This window comes from Piliocolobus tephrosceles, chromosome 9 (genome assembly GCF_002776525.5).
Source record: "Piliocolobus tephrosceles isolate RC106 chromosome 9, ASM277652v3, whole genome shotgun sequence".
Taxonomy (NCBI): Eukaryota; Metazoa; Chordata; class Mammalia; order Primates; family Cercopithecidae; genus Piliocolobus; species Piliocolobus tephrosceles.
In genome coordinates, this window is record NC_045442.1 from 21,409,497 (window position 1) to 21,432,633 (window position 23,137).

A 23,137-nucleotide genomic window follows, 5' to 3' on the forward strand; every position below is an offset into this window, starting at 1 on the left:
TTCAATTGCTTTTTATTTTCCTACTTAAACATTTTTCTGTTTTCATTGATATCTGCCCTTTATTATTTTCTGTTTTTGTTTTGCTTACTTTGGGTTTAATTTATACTTTTTTCTTAAGGCTGAATCTGAGATCAATAATTTGAGATCTTTCTTTTTTTCTAGTATAGGTGCTTTAGTACCATACATTTCTGAGTACTGTTTTAGCTGCATTCCTCACAGTATGATATATTGTGTTTTCATTATCATTTGGTTCAAGGTACTTACTAATTTTCATTTTTATTTCTTTTTTACATCATGATTTTGTATGTAAGTTTTTGTATGTAAGTTATATATTTCTTTTTTACATCATGATTTTGTATGTAAGTTAAGTATGTGAGTTTCCAAATCGTTAAGGATTTTCCAAATACCTTTAAGTTAGTGGTTTCTAATTTCTACTGTGCTCAGAGTATATGTTTTATATGATTTGGATCCTTATATGTGCATTGAGACTTGTTTTATGGCCCAGAATATGATCTATCTTGGTGGATGTTCTGTGCACACTTGAATGTTTATTCTCCTGTTATTGGGTGGAGTGTTCTATAAATGTCAATTAGACCAAGTTGGGTTTATAGTATTGCATAAGCCTTTTACATCTTTATTAATTTTTTACCCACAGTTCTATCAGTTGTTGGGGGAGGGATATTGAAATGGCTGACTACAATTGTAGATTTTTAAAATTTTTTCTTGCAATTCAATTAGCTTTTGATTTATGTGTTTTGAAGTGCTGTATTAGAGGAATAAATATGTAGAATTTATTTGTCCTCATTATGAATTGACCCTTTTATCATTATAAAATGATCCTCTATATTTCTGATAATATTCTTTGTATTGAAGTTATATGTTATTAATATAACCACCTATATTTCTTTTGATTAGCATTAGTATAGCATGCTGTTTTCTAACCTTTTACTTTTATTTGTCTTAATATTTAAAGTGAGTTTTTAAATAGTTGGCATATCATTGGATCTTCATTTTCTTTCCAATCTGACAATATCTGCCTTTTCATTAGGGCGAATACTTATATGAGCTTAAATCTATCATCTTGCCATGTATTTTCTCTTTATTCTATCTATTCTTTCTTTTCTCTCCTATCATTTACTGCCTTCTTCTGAATTCATTAAACATTTTAAAAATTCAACTTAAGCTTCTTTGTTGGTGTGTTAACAATAACTCTTAGTTTTGCTTTCATAGTAGTTGCTTTAGGAGTTAAAGTATATATGTTTAACTTATTACAGTTTACCTTCAGGTATATTATACCACTTTGTGCATAAGAATCTTACAACAGAATACTTCTCCCTTCCTGGACTTTGTGCTTTTGTCATCATACATTTTATTTCTACATATGTTATAAACCCCACAAAATATTGTTTTTGTTTGTGCATTAAGCAATTATGTTTTAAAAGGGTTTTAATGACTGACATGGTGGCTCACTCTTATAATCCCAGCACTTTGGGAGGTCGAGGCAGGCGGATCACTTGAGGTCAGGAGATCAAGACCGGCCTGGGCAACATGGTGAAACCCCAACTTTACTAAACATACAGAAAAAAATTAGCTGTGCATTGTGGTGGATGCCTGTAATCCCAGCTACTTGGGATGCTAAGGTATGAGAATTGCTTGAACCTATGAGGAGGTTTCAGTGAGCCGAGATCACGCCACTGTACCACTGCACTCCAGCCTGGGTGACAGAGTGAGAGTCCATCTCAAAAATAAAATAAAATAAATTAAAATAAAAGGGTTTTAAAAATAAGAAAAATCATTTACCTACATATTTATGGTTTCTTAAGCTCTTAATTCCTTTGCATAGATTCAGAATTCCATCTGATAGCATTTTTTTTTTTTTTTTTTGCCTGAAAGACTTTCTTTAACATTGCTTATAGGACTAGCCTGCTGGTGATGAATTCTTTTGGCAATTTGATGTCAAAATATTTTTTTATTTTGTTTTATTTTGATATATATATATATGAAGCATATAAAATGTACATATTATATATTAATATAAAAGAACTCTTGATTGATAGGTTCTTCAGTACTTCAGATGCTGCTCCACCACCTTCTGGTTTGCATTTTTCTGATGTGAAATCTGCTGTCATTCTTATCTTTGTTCCTCTGTACAGTAATGTCTTTTTTTTTTTTTTTTTTTTATCTCTGATAGCTTTTAAGATTTTCTCTTTATCAGTGGTCTTAGGCATTTTGATCGTGATGTTTCTTGGTGTGGTTTTCTTCATGTTTCTACTGAGTTTGTTGAGCTTTTTGGGTTTATGAGTTTATAGTTTTGGTCAAATTTGGAAAGGTTTCATCAATTATTCCTTCAAATACTTTTTTCTGTCCTCCCTAATCTATTCTTACCTCATATTTCTCATTTTCTTCAGGGACTACAATTGCATGTGTACTAGGCTCACTGATACTCTTTTACTTTCAGTATTTTTCTTCCTTCAGTGTTTCATTTTGGATAGTTTCTATCACAATACTTTCAAGTTTGTCTGTTTATTTATATTTATTTATTTATTTATTTATTTATTTATTTATTTATTTATTTTTTGAGACGGTGTTTCGCTCTGTCTCCCAGGCTGGAGTGCAGTGGCAGGATCTCGGCCCACAGCAAGCTCCACCTCCTGGGTTCACGCCATTCTTCTGCCTTAGCCTCCCGTCAAGTTTTTTACTGTTTCTTTTTTAGTAATGTCTAACCTATTAATCCTGTGTGTGTATGTGTGTGTGTGTGTTACGTGTTAAAAATCTCGGATAGTGGTTTTATTATCTCCTAGATATGTCTTTTTTTTTTTTTTTTAAAGATTTTTCACATCTCTACTTCCCAGGCTCAGTCTATTTTTTCTACTTGTTGAACACATTGAGTACAGTCATAATTACTTTCTTAATGTCCTTATTCTCTTATTTTATCTGTCATTTCTGGGATGCTTTCAATTCATTGATTTTTTTTTCTCATTACTTTCCTGCTTCTTTTTGCATGCCTGATAATTCTGATTGGATTCCAGATGTTGCAAATTTTACCTTGTTAGGTGTTGGTTATTTTTAATTTCCTGTAAATATTCTTCTGCTTTGCTCTTGGACACTTTGTTCTTAAAAACAGCTTAATCCTTTGGTGGCTGGCTTTTAAGATTTCTTAGATAGAATCAGAGTAGCTTTTACATTAGGGCTACTTTTGCCCCACTACTGAAGCAAAACCATTTGAATTGTGAATTATGAGGTTTGCCAGTCTGGGTGCCAGGATCAGGCACTATTTCTGGTCCTTAGGTTCAGCTGGGTACCTTTCTACTCTGCCTTGTGGGAGCAGAATTAATTTCCTACCCTGTGCAAGCTTTAGTACTTGCTTTCTCTTTTGTTTATACATGATTATTTCCTGCCCTTAGGTAGCTTCCTCACACACATGCTCTAATAAGCAGAAGACTGGAGTGAGATCTGTTGTAGATCTCCACAGCTCCTTCTTTCTCTGTGTAGCTTTCTCCTTGCTGATGTACAACTCCCAGTTCCAGCTGCTTTGGCTTCCCTCCTCTCCCAGTTCTATCTCCTCAACTCAGGGAGTATGCCTAGCTCTTTTTTACTGCTCCCTCTAGTTAGTAAATCAAGGCAATTATAGGGCCACCTCATTTGTTTTCCCCCCTCAAGGACCACTGTCCAGCACAATGTTTAAAAGTCATTGTCTTATAAATGCCTGCTTGTTTTTGTTTTTAGTTGTTTTAGGCAAGAGAGTAAATTCAGTCCTGTTGCTCCATCTTAGCTGGCTAGACTGGATTGCTATAAGTTACTGTGGCTCTCTTCATAAAAGATTGCCAAGGGTGTCACCTGTTTCCAAAACAATTGTTAAGTAACATGAAACACCTGACATTGCAATGTACCTCAGCTCCTCAGTAACAACTGTGCAACAAACAGGCATTACCGAAGAGTTGCCTATAAATAAATTTTATGTAAGATGATCCATTTTTCCTTTTGGCTTACATTTTAAAACTCCTGTGGTATTCTCTCTAGTGAATTTGTTGTTACTTTCTCTTTAGTAGTTACTTCAAACCCTAATACTTTCCCCTATTTTCTCCCCTCTTTCTTTTTTTTCCTTGTCATGGGCCAATAACCTGTATACAAAATTTCATAATGTTTTGGGATTAAAATGCAGCTTTCTCTAGTTAGCATAAAGTGCTTGAGTATTTAAGTGTGTGCTTATTGCTAAGATTATGTGTGTGGGTTGAATAAAGACAGGGTCTTTGACCTTAAGAAGCTCAAAATCTTTTAAAAAATATGAATATAAACTCCTATTGTTTTTGATTGTTTCAAAAGAGGAGAACATTTGCATTTTGGGGTGGATTTACACACAGAGGCATAAGAAAGTTCAAGATTTATACACAGAGGCATGAAAAATTCAAGAGAAGGATTTTTTTTTTCAATTGTTCCTTAGCCCCAATAAGTACTGAGGGCTTACTATACAACAAGAGACTTTGGTGTTAACTAAGAGACTGAGGCAAGTCACTGACATAATGTGTTTGTAATCTTCCAGAAGACTTGACAGAAATTGAGAAAGATCCAAGGTATGGTATTGTAGTACATATTTGAGATGTCACAGGAGAGTGTGGTTATTGAGGGCTGGAGAGATTAGGGAAGGCTTGAAGAACTAGTTCAGGAAGGAACTGTGGAGTTTCAGGGAGAACTGTATAAGCAGAATTAAGAGGATGAGTGCCCATGGCTTGTCTAAGAACAACCAGAGAGGAAGTAAAAAACTTCTGCTGGAGAAGAGGGAATAGCAGAGGCCTCTCTGTGGAGGCCTTATTATGTTCCAGGCTCAGGCATTTGTCCTATGGGGGGCTGTAGATGATTTTTTTCCAGGTGGATATGCACGAAGATGTGTATTGAATAGGGGATTAGGATTAGTGAGTGCAGGAGGGACAAGGACTGGCGGCAGAGGCTTGAAGGAAGGGCATATGCCTTAATCATCTTTGTATTCCCAGATCCTAGTTCATACTTAATGTTTGTTGCTTGAGTGCATGTAAAAGTTTATTCATTATAAATATATTTCGAGACAGGTCTCGTTGTTGCCCAGGCTGGAGTGCAGTGGTGTAATTTTGGCTCACTGCAACCCCCTGCCTACCAGGCTCCAGCAATCCTCCCACCTCAGCCTCTTGAGCAGCTGGGACTATAGGTGTGTGCCACCACCACCCCCGGATAAAAAAGGTTATTTTTCCTTCTAAATAGTTAATGCTTTTGATAATCATTGGCCTTGTCAATGGCATGACAAGTATTGTGAAAGAACTTCATGGTCAGTGTTATTTTGTTCCAAGGGCTAAAGGTAGGCCAACTTCAACTCAGACCCCTTCAAGTCATTTTTTAAAAATTATATTTTAAATTAACTAAATAGTTGCATATATTTAGGGGGTACAAATCAATGTTATGACTTAAGCATACAATGTGGAATAACTGAATCAAGCTAATTGACATATCCACCTCAGATACTCCTGTTTTCGTGGTGAGAACTTTTGAAATGTACTCTTAGCGATTTTGAATTGTATAATACATTATTTACTATATTCACCATGGTGTACAATATATAGTCCAAAGGGGAAAAAAAGTCCTTATTTCTCCTAACTCAGGCTTTTTATCCTACAAACCTTATTTGCTTCTTTACGTATCTCATTCTCCTCCTTAAAGGAAAAGGCACTCAGCCACTTTTGTAGAAATTACACAGCATGGCCATTTGCAATCCCTGCCTCTCCCATTCGTAATAAATCCTACATAGTCTTACAGATCTCATAAAAATTCAGACCACACATAACCTGATAGCCCACGCGCACATTCCCAACAGAGCCTGGAAGAGGGACAAGCTCCCAGATAAGCTGAATTCACACAAAGCAGAATGAGGTACCCACACACACTCACACACGCATGGCCTAGGCAGTGTAACCATCTGTCCAGGCGCTCACACACTATCTTTAGCCACATACAGGCACGCACAGTCGAGTACACACATTTCACCCTCGGATCCACGAACGCTCCCCGAGACCCGCAGGCCGGCCCCGCCCCCGGCGCTGGCTCGCCGGTGGCCTGCGTCAATTCCACGCGCCGGTTGCGTCATCATGGTGCACCATTGCAGCAGGCATTGGCCGGGACTTGAAGTGCCGGCTGCTGCAGCGGCCGAAGCCGGAGCTGCTAGGGTGCGAACTGCGAGGGCAGGTGTGGGCTGCGGGAGGCTGCTCTGGCCGGGAGCGCTGGGACAAGTGCGTGGAGCTGGTGCGACTCCTGCAAGTTGCTGGGGCAGTCGTGTCCCCTTTTCCCCGACCCCCGAGCTCCGGGCTTCTCCCTGAGAAATGGGTCGGGCTCGTGCAGGGGTGGGGGCAGGATTCATCTCTCCTAGGGGGACCAGACTGGGGCATGGGTTCCCCTGGGTTGGAAGGAGTCCTTACGGACTCAGTCCCCTAAGCATCTGCACGCGCGGAGGCGCCGCCAGCCAGCCCGCCTGGGTCCCTGGGGGACATTGAGGCAGCAAGGGGTGCTCTGAAAGCAGCCGGTATGCTGGAGATAATGACAGCGTCACCATTGATTGGACTGAGCGCTCACTGTGTGTTACACACTGTTTTAGACCCTTTGTTTATATTATTCAGTCCTCTCAGCAACCCAGGAGGTAAGAGCTATCATTCTGCCCATTTTCCAGATGGGAAAACCAAGGCATAGAAGTTAACCAGCTTATGGTAATAAAACAGTCACACAGATGGTAAGCAGTGGAAGATTTAAACCTCAGAGCTTGTCTTCCAGCCTCTGTCCTTTTCAGATCCTCCAGTCAGCTTCCCTCAGCGCATGCTGGCTGGTGCCTCTGGGATATTGCTTCTTTATTACTCCTTGACCTTGAGCGAACTGTGGGGAGGGAGGAAGTGCAAAACGTGGACCTCCTATTGGCACAAGCGAGCCTCTTTGTCCTCTCCTCATCCCTTCTTCACTTCGTTTTCTCAGGCAGCAGCGGCTCCCCTGTTGTATGGATATTCTGCACCCGAAACTGATAGCTGAGTCCTGAAGTTTTATGTTATGAAACAGAAGAACTTTCATCCCAGGTGCATTGATTTATTCTCTCCCCTAGCCTGTTATGTTAGATTGTACTTATGTTAAATTGTTAAGGACATAGGTGGTTATGCCAAGAATAGCAGTGACTGGAGCAAACCCATGTGGGGATTGTAAAGAGATTGGACTATGCCTTCCAAAGGAACACTATTAATCTAGACATGACCTTTCAGGATGTTAAAGGAATAATTTTAGGCCAGGTGAGAAACAGGCAAAATCAAAAATAATTTAACGCTAGATACTATGTTTGAAAGTTTTTATGTTTCTGGTTAATATCTATTTTAGGAGTTTATTCTTAGTGAACCTTTTTCCTTAGGGTGGAAAAAAGCTTATCGAAAAGGATGAAAACTTATACATCAGATATTTCAAAATAGTGTGCTTTTCTTTCAGAGCTTTGTAACTTTGTATTACCTTTGTATTAAAAGTGAAAATGTTTCTTTTAGGACATCACAAGAAAATTAAAATCTTAATTCAATTTAAGTAGGGGAACTTAAGGGGTGCCCTAATTGCCTTAATTAAATAAACATGCCTTCATTCTGCCAGGAACTATTCAATTATTAACAAAAACGAAATAAAAATAAGCTCTTATTTTCACTTGCAAATGACTGTTCATAGCTATTTTGTTTGGATACAATTCATAGCTATTTTGTTTGGAAACTATTTTGTTTGGATACTATATTTTGCTTGGATACTATTCATAGCTGTTTTGTGTGTATACAAAGGATACAATGTTGTATCCTTATATATTCCGGAAGTCTTAGAATGCAAATGTTGATTTTTTGTTTTTTTTTTTTCTAGTCAGGGCCGCCTAACTGTGTTCATATAAACACATCAAAGTCAGTTTTTACCTTGTGACTCAACATGGTAGAAGTCTATCAGTTCATTTGCTATCCCATTATGGAGCAAAGTAATGTAGAAATCAGAATTTTGAGTTCTGGTATTTACTCTTTTGATTCCTTGTTAATTTAAGTGGTACATATTTTTTGTAGCACATGATTTGGGAATTACACTTTGTGACATGGATGAATCTGCACTGACCCTTGGTACAATAGATGTTTCTTATCTGCCAAATTCATCAGAATACAGTGTTGGTCGATGTAAGCACACAAGTGAGGAATGGGTAAGTTTAAGATAAGCGTTAAAAGGATTCAGGCTAAAAATGTTCACTTCAGTGATGTTTGTGAAGGTGCACATACTGGCAGCAACATAATATCACATCGAGATTAATAGCCACAGAAACTGGTAAGTTTATGAAGCCTAATACAAATTTTTATGGCATTATATTGGGAAGAAAAAATGGTTAGGAAATTAATGTACACTGATGATGTTAGAAAATGAAACAATCATTTTGCATAGGAAAAAAATGTAGTAGTTTTGGGTCGGGTAAGAAATTTTTTTTTTCTTTCTTTCTCTTGGTATGTACTTTCCATGAGTTATACTTAAAAAGCATGAATTTTATAATAGAAGTAAACTTTAAAAAATTAAAAATAGGAATGTATAGTATGAATTCAATCCAAAAGGCATACATTTTCTTGGATTGTTTTTCCTATTTCAGTATAACATGACATATTTTAAATATTATCTCAATTGTCTTTATATAAAAAATAGTGGGTTTTTTTTTCTTGCTTAATTTTAAGAATGTTATATCTGTATAACAGAGATTTGAGCAACTGAGCTCAAAGTTAAGCATTTTTAGAATAGAAGGGCAAGGTTTGACCCTAATTGAACAGCATAGCTATAATTTAAATTCTGGTCTTTAAGTTCCCTTGATAAGATAAAGCAATGTTACATAAGTTTACCTTTTTTTAAAAATTTAAAGTAAAATTATAAAAACTTGCTCACTGTGTAAGGCCTTCATGTTCTGTAGTGGGACTGTGTGATTTAAAATGGGGTAAGGTTAATTGTTAGACTAGAGATCCAGGAGTCTGAATTTATTTATCTTGCTGTCAGAACTCTGTTTGACCTTCTACAATTTAGTTTTTAAATTTTTGAATACTGCTTTCAGTGTGTAGCTGTTACTATGCTTGGGTGCTCAACTTTTGCTTATGTGGTAAGCTTTTATCCAAGTGTTGATCATGGAGGGAGTACTTAAATGAAAATCACTCTGAATATGCCAGAAGTTTTTCTTCTGTCCAAAATAGTTTTTGAGATCAAGTAGACAAGTATTCTCTTGCCATTTATAAACTTTTTTTTTATCTTAATATTTATCAGGGTGAGTGTGGTTTTAGACCTACTGTCTTCAGATCTGCAACTTTAAAATGGAAAGAAAGCCTAATGAGTCGGAAAAGGCCATTCGTTGGAAGATGTTGTTACTCCTGCACTCCCCAGAGCTGGGTAAGAACCTTACTGCTTATGGACCTTAATACTCAGCATAAAATATGATTTCCAGCTTTGTAGTAGGTGGTCTTATTGGACTCAATTCACTTTCAGAACAGAGACCCATGTTTATGAACTAAATATTTCAAGTAAAGATGTTGACACACTTTTTGTTGCCATTCATTTATTCAATTATGGTCCCATAATTGATACCAGGTAACATTCTAGTTCTTTTGAGGTTTTAGTGGGATTTTAAGGGGGAGAGTAGATCTTACTTTCAGTTAAGTCTTCAAAGGAGTTAGTGGGAACCTTCATGAACTTTTAGTTGTTGAACTTTAGCATTTAACATTAAAATCCTAGCAAGATAAGAAAGAGATAATGGGACAGAGTAAGAAGTTAAAGCTGTGACTTTGCTCTGAGCCTTTGCTAATGGAAGGTGTCTGTTGACTTTGTGATAGTGAAGGATTGTCACTAAAATGTTAGAATGAAGATTTAAGAGAGTGTATATGGGTTTGTTGATTGTATTTTGGTGAAAAAACACAAGCCATGCAATATCTTTTGCATTACAGTGTAGTCTTTGAGAAGAGTTGAGTGAGTGAGAGGTATGTTTTCGATGGTAGTTGAAGAGAAGAACAAGTTAGCACAAGAACATAGAATTTCATTTGGTTGTGTTCGAAGGCAGTAGAATTGCCTTTTAAAAGTCATTTCTTGATGTTAAACTCTCTCTGGGATCCAGTTACTAGGATGTAGAAATTCTGCCATTTAAGTGCCTGCCGTTTATAGAGGTTGCACTTGTGTGGCTAGGTAATTGTGCTGTGTGAATTTTCTGCTCAAGGTTGGCTTGGCAGAAAGTTGAATTCTGAGTCTGGTGTAAAGGGGTTTACTAACATGGGAGAGATTTGTGTGGAACCCAAGCAGTTTATGTTAAATGTTCAGGTCTGCTGAAGAACGTCTTGTTATAAATACTGTTTCTTTTAAACCACAAGTACCTTGTTGCAAGAATTTGGTAGAATTCAAGGATCACAGAAATTTCTGGCCTAGGAGTAAGGCTAGTTCAGATTAACAGGCCACTTGAAATCAAGATTTAAACAGAATGTCATTTTCTTTTTAGATCTGACATCTAGTCTAATTCTAATTTTGAATGCTTAAAACAATAACTGCAATGTGTTCTTAAGTCAGAGACTATATTTGGTGGTGGTGATGGTTTGGAGTAAGGGTAGATGGTACAACAGACAATTGATTTTTGCCCTACTATAGTACCTGATGGAGTTGAACTTGGTCTTGAATTACTTCCATGACAGGATCATTTAAAATAGTTTGCTTAAAAATGTTTTTTTTTTTGGTAACTTTATGATATTTGCTATCTTTTCTCTGAAATCCTATTTTCCTTTCCTTTAAAGAGATTACACTTAAGTATTTTTATATTTTTTGTTGAGGGAACACTGTGCTTTTTCAGCATTTGAGTGTGGAACAGTTACCTTTTTGCCCATGTTGATAAAGCTATAGACTCAATCTCTGGATTATCTTTCAAGATCACATGTAAAGATGGTGCCCAGTAGACATGTGATTTCTCATTAAGTGGACAGTTATTTGGGTGTAATAGAAAGACCATACTCTTTAGATCAAGACATAAGATTGAATCCTAAATCTCTGCTAGCCTTAGTTTCTCACCTAGAAAATGGTGATAACTCTTATGTGTCAGGATTTTTGGGAGATTTAGTAAGCAACAATAACTGCATGGTCCTTAGCATGGTCTTTGTGTTTTGGGAAACCTGAAATCTCTGACATTCTTGTAGCTTCACTTCTTTCAGGGTGGAGATGAGGAGTCAAGCAGGAAGGGGTACTATTTCCTTTGGTTTTAAGGTGTTTTTTTTTTGTTTGTTTGTTTTGAGACAGAATCTTGCTTTGTCACCCAGGCTGGAGTACAATGGCATTGTGATGGCTCACTGCAACCTCCGTCTCCTAGGTTCAAGCAATTATCCTGCCTCAGCCTCCCAAGTTGCTGGCATTACAGGTGCCCACCACCACGCCCAGCTAATTTTTATATTTTTAGTAGAGATGGAATTTCACCATGTTGGCCAGGTTGGTCTCAAACTGCTGACCTTAGGTGATCTGCCTGTCTCGGCCTCCCAAAGTGCTGGGATTACAGGTGTGAGCCACTGCACTGGGCTGGTTTTAAGATTTTAAAGATTAATTTTGAATTTATGACTTCCTTTGAAGGCTGAAAAGTACTTTTCAATAAAACTTTTTTCTTCACTTAGATTTTTGAGGCAATGTCTGTTTTTATGCTTGATATTAAAGTCATCAAGAACTTGTAATGAGAGCTCTTCATCAATCTAGTTGTTTGTTTATGTCTACATTTACTTTGTTTTATATAGGACAAATTTTTCAACCCCAGTATCCCGTCTTTGGGTTTGCGGAATGTTATTTATATCAATGAAACTCACACAAGGTAAAAATAAATTTCTTGTGTTTTTAATACATCTCAAAAGAAAAATTTCATAATAATCAGTTAACACACTTTACGCTGAGTTGCTTTGCGTTATTGAGAGTTAATAGAATATTTGAGTTTCTGACACAAGAGTCAGACATTATCTGAAAATTGGAAGCAGTATAGCCACAGAGAGAACTATTACTGTTACCACTTGTGTACTTACAAATATTTTCAGGGGAGTGTAGATGTCACTTCTTTGACTTATATTGATTTTGCATATGAAGTATGCCAAAATGTGGGAAACATTTGTCTGAGGAGACTGGTAGGTTTGAATCTCTTATGATTTATTATGACTATTTAATACTTTTAAAAAAGTATAAATTACTGAAATCTGCCCAAACTGTAGGGTGTTAGAAGACATTTTCTATATTGAGCAAATGTTGTTTGAGTTATTATTTACCCAAGACTTGACTTAGAATTCTTAAAATTTCTAGGCATATGGGGATAGGCATGTAAGCACCAGGTGAGAGAAAAGGGTCTTTGTTTTATCTGTATCTAGGCCAGGGGACAAGGAAGGAGGGTCGAAAGGTTGTGTGAATGTCTGTGAGGCAAGAGAATCAGTAGCCAAATGCTAGCAGTCCTTGTAATTCTAAAAATAGATACCTGGAGTAGGCAGGCAGATAGGCTCAGATGATGAGAAATACTTGAAATTCTATGAAAATTAGTGCAAGAAATCAACTACTTGAAGCCCTTATATTACTTCTCATAATTTGATGATTAGATCAAATACGAGAATGATAATACTTGCATGTATAGTAAACTTTAAAAAATAGAACTGAAGTCGAAGACGAGCAGATCATTCCCAGGCTGCTGGTCTCTCTCCCTCTTTTAAATTTACATTTAAATTTAAATTTAAAAAAGAGGGGAGAGACTTTGGTCCATTGAATTTTTTTGATAAGATGATAAGATCCTAAGAAAAGGGATCTCATAGAATCTTCCTTATCTAAGTAGATATTTTATATATAAAGCCAAGAGGTTTGTTTCTTGCCCTCAATTAGAGACAGTTAAGGAAAATTGCGTTTGCCATGATGACTAAGCAGTATGAAACTATTCATGAAATAGCTACATGTTCAGCTATTTAGTTCTTCTGCGTATTAAATGAAGCAAAGCCTAAAACATTTTTACACATTCACGTACAGAGTCACACACTCGGTCACTGTCACACTCCTGCACATGTGCACACACAATTCTTTCAGTCAGTTGCAAAGGGATTACATAGAGAGCTTGGACTTTGTACATTCCAATAATATTTCTGAAAGTGTTGGCTGAAGGAAGAGTTTAGGATTAATGTTTAATATATTGGGCCAAATTTTTGGAAGATTTAGACAAAGGAGGAAGAAAAAGAGAATGGCAGGAAGGAGAGGTGAAGAAATAAGTGATTCATAAACAGTTCTCTCTCAAGTTACTTTTTCTTAATTGAGGGCATTCTGGGTCTTTTCAGAGTTAATGAATTGATAATGCGATATCATATAATCATTACAAATGGTTTCGAATTATTACATAATGAAAGCTTGTAGCACTCTTACTCTGAAACTCCTCTCTCCATCCTCCCATCTAAATACCTCATAGTACTTTGTAACTGAGAGGAATATGTTCTATTCCTCAGGTATATTTAAAATGTGAAGGGGTAAAAAAGTGAAAAATTCTGACTTTGTTAGCCCAGAGTGCAAATATTTAGATCATGCTTGACTTCTTTCAAGTGATCAGCCTTGTCAATTCAATTAGTCAGCAATTATCTTAGGAAAAAACAAAAACTATAACAATAACAAAAAAATTAGCCTTTAATCATAGGAAAAGACTTCTAAATTTATCTTTTATAGCCCATAGCTATAATTATAAACTGTATGGTTTATTAGAATAGATATAGCTTATATATAGCATTAAACATTTTTGCCTTTTTAATGGTATTAATAAAACCAGATGTTCTTATTTCTTTTGTTTTCATATTAGGGTTATTCAGTACCGTAACACTATTCAAACGTTAATACACAAATTCTAAGTTTCAATTTTAGCTGAGAGTACATGAATAAAATTGGCTGCACAACATTCTGAACTACTAAGGAGAATTTGCTGTAGGAGAACCCTAAATCTCAGAAATAGATGACATTAGGCTTTGTTTTTATGGGTGGAAATTTAGTTTATGATTTAAGCAACTTGTTTTAGGTTTACCTCTAATACTTCTCTGCTAAATCATTTTCACAGACACCGGGGATGGCTTGCAAGACGCCTTTCTTATGTTCTTTTTATTCAAGAGCGAGATGTGCATAAGGGCATGTTTGCCACCAATGTGACTGAAAATGTGCTGAACAGCAGTAGGTAAGGGCGGGACACAGGTGTAAAGGTGGGAAATGGCAGGGATGGGCGGTAGGAGTGGGAGGGGGAAGCAATTCTCCTTAGTAACCTTTAGTTTCTCTGGGACTGTGTCTCAAGAAGTGTTCACATTTCCAAACATTAAATGTTAAGCTCCAAAGGAAACTAAAGAAAGGCAGGCAATAGATGCTTTGGTGACAGTGCCATGTGGGAATAGCAGTCTTGTTTTACGGATTAATAATCAAATGGGTTTCTAAAACATGAAAGGCAAATAGAAGTTCAGAGATGCACATATTTCCAGAATTCTCTGTTTTCTGTCATACAAATGTTGGAGACATTGAATTTCCTATTTTATAGCCAAAAGAGAAGTGAATTTGATATTTTTGCCAGTTACTGAGTACCTAGGTACAAATTCTTATGCTAGAAAGTCATTGCTAGAAATCTTAACAGAATGAGATACTGCCTTTGCTCTCACAGGAGCTTGCTTACAATAGGAAAGACTGATTGGAAATCAGGTGGAACGGGGAAATAAATATTCTAGAGTATGGGAATTTGGGTGAAGGTGTTCCAAACTTCCATACTCTAGCATATCGATTCTAGAGTACTAGCCTCACTGGTGTGGCCAGTTTTAGAGATCTGCCTGGATTTGGGGAGCAGGAGATTTAAAAGGCTGCTTTGAATTCACAAGTGTCATTTGTAGACTCTTAGTTATGTTTGTTAAGGCCTGAACAATGCTGGCATGTAGTACGTACTCAAGAGATACTTTTCGAATGGATGAGTGAGTAGTTGATAATGGAGGTGCATCAGTCATGGTAATGACTTGTAGAAATATTCCTGGCCAGAATGCAATGAATGCTTTTTAGGGAATAGACTTGGGGGGCATCAGTGTCCTGTGGTATTGGTCTTTTTGTGTTAGTGAATTATGGGGCTGTGTGGAATTTTGCTGTACTTCACTAGTCTAAAATCAACACCATTGGGATAAAACACAATTATATGAAACTCTTAGGTTATTATATATTCTGTTTTCTTGTTAAAACCTTTAAGTGTGTTTGTTTCATACAGATGTTTTGACTAGTAACTGGGATGTTAGAAATGGTTTAAGGAGGTTGAACCTCATGCTTTCTCCTTTAAGTCAGCTGGAAGATTTATAAAACTGGATTAAATGTTTCCTTTTATCTCACTGCTTATGATTCTGTGCTGTGCTCTTTTGATCTTGAGCTGTGCCTTAAAATTACTGGTTTGAGTTGAAAAATTTTGTAAATATTTATATCCCTTTTTGGTCCCTCTCAGAGTTTTACATATATTTTTACTAATGGAGGCAGAATACAAATTAAAAGGAAATCAAGTCTTCAAAAGAAAAATCACACTTTAATTTGGTTGTAGACTTTTGGATACCTCTGAATTATATGCCTAAAGGGATAACCTTTCTTTTTCTCTCTTCTACTAGGGTACAATTTCGTGTCCCTCACACTTCAGTGGGAACATTCAAATGCACATAGTTTTCACCCAGTAAATCTGAATTAAATTCTTAAGTCCACTTTCCAGATTCCTCAGAGATTCTTTGATTTGGGAATATAATACTCTTAATATTTAGTAGATAGCCAGGAAGAGCACTTCTAGCTTGAGCTTATTCTTTCATGTTGCCACATTTTAAAGAGAACATATATTTTGTTTTGTGATTTACAGCTGCAGTTTAGAAAATACTGAATACAGAATGTAGTATAGAACCAGTTACATTGTCTCTTTTTCCATTTTCACACCAGAGTACAAGAGGCAATTGCAAAAGTGGCTGCTGAATTAAACCCTGATGGTTCTGCCCAGCAGCAATCAAAAGCTGTTAACAAAGTGAAAAAGAAAGCTAAAAGGATTCTTCAAGAAATGGTTGCCACTGTCTCACCGGCAATGATCAGGTATTAAAAGGCCAGACAAAAAGCTTTCAATCACAGCCATGCTGATTTGAGCAAGTAAGACTGAATTATTAAACTTTCCTAGCATAGTTCTCTTTATCCAAAAGATGTTTCAATGAATCCTGATATTAAATTAAACTCTTCTTGTATTCTTCTTCAGCTTTCATGCAAAGTAGCACTGTGGTAGGCTTGAAGGTGCCTTCATCTCTGTTAATTGATAGCAGCCAATGTATTACTACTAACATCTGCTCATCTAGACTAGTTGTGAATCAACTTTCACATATCCGAGTCATAAAAGGAGTGGTTTGTGTACATCCGAGGGATTATTCTGCTCACTAACTATTCATTCACCTTGGTCATTTGCTTCTGCAGTATAAAATATTTTTAGAGTGAAATATATTTGTAGTCTATAATAAATGGATACTTTTGTAAGTAGTATATATATATAAAGTTAACTCTAGTTCAGCAATTCAGATACACATTCATGCGTGTGCACACACACACACAAAGTCATTTACAAGAAATTTTAGGTTGTAGGTCCATAAATTTAGATAGAAGTCAACTGTATATGCTTGCATGTAAAAATATATGTGTGTTCATTTATGTTGTTTATTTGTTTGTGCTTTGTTTCAGACTGACTGGGTGGGTGCTGCTAAAACTGTTCAACAGCTTCTTTTGGAACATTCAAATTCACAAAGGTCAACTTGAGATGGTTAAAGCTGCAACTGAGGCAAGAATTTCTGTGAATCAATTACCCCATTTTCCCCTCATTTGTAGAGTGATTTTAGAGTTCTTGTGGAAATATTCTCTTGTGTACTGTTATGTATTTCAACCCATTTGGAAGATTTCCCTCTTTTGTGATAACTTCAGCAGCTGTGTATTTGGGGAGGAGAAATGGGATACAGGAGTACTTATCAGCAATATGCAGGATTCCTTTTGTAAGTTACCTTGCAACAACCCTGAAAATCTGGTAGAACAATCCCTATTTTGTAGATGAAGCAATAGAGACACAGATAGATAAATAGGTTGTCTCAAGTGGCAGATAATAAGTGACTTGTCCTGGATTTCAAACAAACCAAGCCTGACTCCAAAACCTGTGCTCTTTTTATATCAGTAGAGCTGCTTCTCAGAAAGGATATAAGTCAACTGGAACTCTTGATTGGTCTTCTTCCCCCAACTTATTTCTGTTGTTGTAGTTGCTTTTATTTTTAGCTCAAAAAGTATTACATTGAAGGAAGTTCCTATTATTGGAAAATGTTTTTAAAGAGTGAGTCACTGATTAGCCAGTGTTTGAGTGACTCTAGCCAAATATGCAGTTGCAAAGTGTGATTGAATTTTACATTTGAATTTTAAATTTGGCATTTTTCCCTTTGCTAGACGAATTTGCCGCTTCTGTTTCTACCAGTTCATAGATCCCATATTGACTATCTGCTGCTCACTTTCATTCTCTTCTGCCATAACATCAAAGCACCATACATTGCTTCAGGCAATAATCTCCATATCCCAATCTTCAGGTAAGATGAGCTTATTTTGGAATTTAAGGAATTAAAAAGGCTATGTTTTGAATTTTTGTTTTTTAAATTATACCTTTCGATATGTTATTGTAAAGATGACATTAGCCTTTTTTCTTTTATTATAAAAATGATACATATTTATTGTGTAAAATTTGGAGAGTACAAAAATGCATTAAGACTATCATCATTATTTATATATTTTATGTGGGATACTTGGTGAACTGTGGCTACCTAAACTTTATGGGCGTTATTTATCAAATAGATAAAAGGTAGTTAGAAGGGCAAGATAGCAAATTACCAGACCAGGCTCAGCAGTAGGGAGTTGTGTGGGGGGGAGGGGGCAGTGAAGTGGGAGAAGGGTTAGTGATAAAAAAGATAACCATACCTGTTACTTTGACCTCATAATTTAGTAGAGCTAGAACCACTTAAAAAGTACAATATCATGGGAAAGGTGTCTTTTAGAGGTTTTCACCTTTTGAAAGGTATTTTAGGGGTTTTCCTCAATGTGTTCCATTTAGGGGAAATGGTATGTGCAAATGTGGAGAGATACAGGAGCATGATGTGGTTGGGAAGTGGTAGACAATTGGGTAAGGTGGGAATATGGGATGCATTAGGAAGGATCAGAGATTGGAGGTGGTAGCTGCGTAAGGTAGAGCCAGATCAAAATAATTTCTAAGCTGGGAGATTAGAGTTTGTCCCATACTTGAGAAATGACACGTTCAGATTTGTATTTTGAAAGGTCATTCTGGATTCGGAAGAATGAAATCAATTCTGCTTCCATTAGGATAGTTCAGGCAGAAGATAATGAAGGTTTAAATTAAAAGTATAGTATTGTTTTTGGACAGGAGGGCATAGATTTAAGAAGTATTTAGTAACTTGAATTTATAAGACCCAATGCTAGTCCATATGGGGTCTCAATAGAGGGGGAGAGGAAGGAGCAAGATTCCCAGGTGTTTACCAGCTAGGAAACTGGGTAGATGGTAGGTCTGATCACCAACAAGGAATTGGTGAGGAACTGATTGAGCTGGTTTGGGAAATTAAAGTTTCAAACGTGAAAGCACAAAGCATCTCTAAGGTCAGCTCTGTAGGTAGAGAGTAGATAAGAGGAGCATGAATTTAGAAAGAGACTAGAAGGAAAGTGGGCTGGCAGGTTGTGTAGGTGGAGCTTCACAAGATGGCATTCGTCACCTTTGTGTGCTGTGTCCTCAGTATCACTGTCTAAGGAACTCCTTCTTAATCCCTTGGCTCAGAGTTCTATAGGCTTTCGGAGTTCTGTAGCTAACCAGACCAACTGAAGAGAAGCCGTGCTTTCATGCAGTCAGTGATATTTATCCAGCTATGCTTTAGACAAGAGAGAACAAAATATATAGTCCTTGCCTTCACATAGCTTAATGGATAATGTAGACAGACAGCTAGCTGTAATACAGTGTGATATGATCCTACAGGGTAGATGTGCTTTTCCAGGAATTAGAATATCTGTGTTTGCTCTCCAGGGGACCTCTTCCCAGAACCAAGGAACCTGGGAAACTGAATTAGAAAGTCATCAGGAAGTTTCTGGTGGGCACAGACTTAGAGGGAAGAATGACTATTCCAATGGGGCTCTAGAGAAGCCTTGCTTCTCTTGTAATTAGAATATTTGCTGTACCTTTTTCCTTCACATTTGGTTCTCAACTAGGATTTCTTGGAACTACTTAATAAACACTGATAATTTTTTTGTAATCCAACTTCCCTTTCATGGATTCTGCCAGCGATTGTGTAGCTCACCTGTCCTTCAGACACAGCAGGCTGTAGATAACCCAGTCTGTTTTTGTGCAGCTTTCTTTTGTTACATGACAGTCTACCCATTCACAAACCACTTCTCACGTGTTATTTTTGTGGATGGCTTATCTCATTCATTTTATTCTGCAGAGTTTTACTCTCAGAGTGATGCTAAGCTTTGGCAACACCTTACTGTGGCCTCCTTATATTTACTGTAGAGCAGTGGTCCCCAACCTTTTTGGCACCAGGGACCAGTTTCATGGAAGACAATTTCAATGGACCATGGGAGTGGGGAGAATGGTTTTGAGATGATTCAAGCATGTTACATTTATTATGCACTTTATTTCTATTATTTCAATGTAATATATAAATAAATAATTATACAACTCATCATAATGTAGAATCACTCGACGGTCCCAACTAGGGGTGATGGGAGACAGTGATAGATCATCAGGCATTAGATTCTCATAAGGAATGCACAACCTAGATCCCTCATGGGCAGATGTGCAGTTCACAGTAGGATTTGCACTCCTATCCTATGAGAACCTAATGTTGCTGCTGATCTGACAGGAGACAGAGCTCAGAGGGTAATGCAAGTGATGGGGAATGGCTGTAAATATAGATGAAGCTTTGCTTGCTTGCCTGCCACTCATCTCCTGCTCTGTGGCCTGGTTCCTAACAGGCCAGGGACTGGTATTGGTCCGTGGCCCTGGGGTTGAGGACTCCTGCTGTAGAGGATACCAAAAATATATATTAATGTTTATATTAGTATCACTCTACTTGAAAAGAATAGGAGGCTGTGAGTTTGGAAAGATTGACTTAGTTTCAACTTCATATCAGTGTTGTTGAAAGAGACATGGGGTTGGGAAAAGAATTGTTTTATGCCTGTGTGTGTGCAAAGGAAGCACATTTTTGTTGCATGTTTTGGAAAGATGGTTATGTGTGGTTTCAGTTGGATAAAATTATTTTTGTCTCACAAGGACCCTCTGTAAGCAATAATTATTTGGGAAAATTTTCCCCAAGGAGCTTTTGTAATAAACATCATATTCATTTTGTAGTAAAGGTGTCATGGGCAAATTTCAGAATGTCTAAGGGTCAGTGTCTTGAGACCCTGGGCAGGATTTTAAAATTTAGAAGTGTTCTGTAATCCTCTTAAAATCTATACTATCATTTTTACGGGTAATATGTCATGCAAACTCCTTTTGGCTTGGAACAGATGTAATAGAGGCTCATTATACACAGTGATATCCCAAAGACTGATGAACAATGTAAATGACTGAAACATGTCAATAATGTGGAAAATGAAAAAAACGCCTGCATTTTTACTGTCAGCTGCTCAAGCAGCACATAATGGCTTGTATCCATTTGGCAAATGTTTTGAATCAACTTGGAATGTGAGTATTCTTTTTACATTTTTCTTTGTAAATAATTCATGCATTCTGAATTTATAGTACTTTGATCCATAAGCTTGGAGGCTTCTTCATACGACGAAGGCTCGATGAAACACCAGATGGACGGAAAGATGTTCTCTATAGAGCTTTGCTCCATGGGGTATGTGTGATCTCTAATTATCCTTAGGGCCGTTGTGTTGGTTATCACGGTGGAAGGAAAAAGGACTCTTTTGAGTTGAAATTTTTTAAACACTACTCTTTGAGAAATTTGAGTGATTATTGCTTGAGTTTGTTAATTTTTTGTTGTTAATGTTGTTATTACCAAAATATAGCATTGAAGGAGCTGCTTTATTAGTGTGAATAAGATACTTTGTCAGTAGTCAAGTTATAGTTTTTTCTGTTTTGCTTTTAAAGATTTAATTTTTCTGAGCTCATTCTAAGTTGAGTGGTCTTGAATTCATGTTTTACTTTCTTCTTATATCCCAGCATATAGTTGAATTACTTCGACAGCAGCAATTCTTGGAGATCTTCCTGGAAGGCACACGTTCTAGGAGTGGAAAAACCTCCTGTGCTCGGGCGGGACTTCTGTCAGTTGTGGTAGATACTCTATCTACCAATGTCATCCCAGACATCTTGATAATACCTGTTGGAATCTCCTATGATCGTATTATCGAAGGTCACTACAATGGCGAACAACTGGTAAGGATACCTACACAAAAGTCGTCTTTGCTTATCAAGTCTTTTCGACTTCACTTTTAGAATTTAGATTTGCTTTTAGAATTAACTAAGAATTTTTTTTTTGGTACTCCCTGTGTTTAAAGCACTGTATGAAATGTGATTGGATGGGCATGGTGAGTAACTTTCATGCCTTATCTTTAACTTGATTGGTAGTGCTTATATGGTGTTTTCCTGAGCTTGGCAGAAGTGACCTGGTTAGATTTATCAGTGACGACCTTGGTCATGGGATTGGAAAGTGGGAGAAGACTTGCCACCATGTTGCAATCTCTGCTGTGGAAGGTTATCTGTGGTTTGTTCTCCCCAGGGCTTAATGAGTATGTGCATATTTTAAATTGGGCTTGAAGAACTTGTGAGGTCATGGTGGCAAAAACACCTACAGATTGAGAAGTAGCAATGACTTTTTCAGTACACCTTTTTATTGAAGTAATAGTTACAAAAGAGTATATAAATCATAACCATGTAGCTTGAATCATCACAAAGTGAATACATCTATGCAACTAGCACCCAGATCAAGGAACAATATTACCAGGACCTTTGAAACCCTCCTCGTGCTTCTCCTGTCATCATCCCCTCAAGGTTAATCATTAATTTCATTTCGTTCAGACTGGGTTAGTTTTGCATATTTTTGCACTTACGTAAATTGGATAATATGTGGTCTGTACGCATCTGGTTTCCTTTGCTTAAGCAGGTGTTTGTGAGATTCATCCACATGGTTGCATGTAGTCTATTCCTTCTCATAGCTGTGTAGTATTCCAGTGTATGAGTATACCATAATTTATTCTACTGTTAATAAAATGTTTGGCTGTAATTATTCTTGTATATTTTTTCTCGATGACCATATACATTCATTTTGTTGGATACGCACCTAGGAGAAGAACTGATGGGTCTTAAAAAATATGTATTTTCAGCTTTAGTAGGTACTGCCAACCACTTTATCAGAATGGTTTTACCAGCTTACCACTCCAGTCAGCCGTTAGAGTTCAAGAGGAATTTAGTTTTGTTTTTATTTATTGTGGAAATTTTGGGTGAGGTACTTATTTCAAGCTTACGGCTCCAGACGTGTCAGAAATTCAAGGACATCTGACAATCAGAGGCTTTAGAAATTAAGTGATAGGCTGACAAATTAAGTGATGTGATCTGTATGACACTCTTCTTGTGTTCTATGAATCTGTCCTTGATGTGTACCCTACTCATTCTGACTGTGTCTCAGGAGTTCATATCTGAGTCTGTGTCCATTACATGTCCTGCCATTGTGCCTTATATGTAATAGATACTAGGTGTTTACTGAGTGAATACTCAGTTCAAAGGCCACTGTGAGGCTGGATTTGCAATTACTTGCCTAATATTAGACATTTAGACTCTGGTGATCATCAGACCTCAGATACATGACCTCTTCGATGTTTTATTCTTATTTAAGAACTACAGAACAGTTTTCCAGGCTATGTCATATTTTTCCTTCATTAGTATGCAATTGTATTTTTGTGAATTGTGTGAACATGATACTAAATGAAATAGTATTAAATGTTTTGTTTTTCATTGACTGAATTCCGTCTGCCAATGACATGATTACATCTTTGAGCATCTTTGAATACTAAACATTTTCTGACAGGCCGCAGTTAATGA

General features: G+C 36.9%; 1 protein-coding gene across 4 annotated transcripts in view; it reads left to right on the forward strand.

Moving 5' to 3' along the window:
* The first annotated feature begins 6,101 nt into the window (after positions 1-6,101).
* Positions 6,102-23,137, forward strand: part of GPAM (glycerol-3-phosphate acyltransferase, mitochondrial) — a 33,639-nt gene continuing 16,603 nt past the window's right edge. Inside the window, exons 1-12 of one of the 4 annotated variants that reach the window (XM_023206610.2) lie at positions 6,128-6,188; positions 6,686-6,745; positions 6,982-7,079; positions 8,076-8,206; positions 9,298-9,420; positions 11,781-11,854; positions 14,099-14,212; positions 15,970-16,116; positions 16,747-16,843; positions 17,491-17,627; positions 20,837-20,936; positions 21,263-21,475. In XM_023206610.2, coding sequence (XP_023062378.1) covers positions 8,105-8,206; positions 9,298-9,420; positions 11,781-11,854; positions 14,099-14,212; positions 15,970-16,116; positions 16,747-16,843; positions 17,491-17,627; positions 20,837-20,936; positions 21,263-21,475 — 1,107 coding nt within the window. In that variant the 5' untranslated portion in view covers positions 6,128-6,188; positions 6,686-6,745; positions 6,982-7,079; positions 8,076-8,104. Of the gene's footprint in view, positions 6,208-6,685; positions 6,746-6,981; positions 7,080-8,075; positions 8,207-9,297; positions 9,421-11,780; positions 11,855-14,098; positions 14,213-15,969; positions 16,117-16,746; positions 16,844-17,490; positions 17,628-20,836; positions 20,937-21,262; positions 21,476-23,137 lie in introns of all 4 variants that reach the window. The other 3 variants (XM_023206609.2, XM_023206611.3, XM_023206612.2) reach the window with 3 other exon arrangements.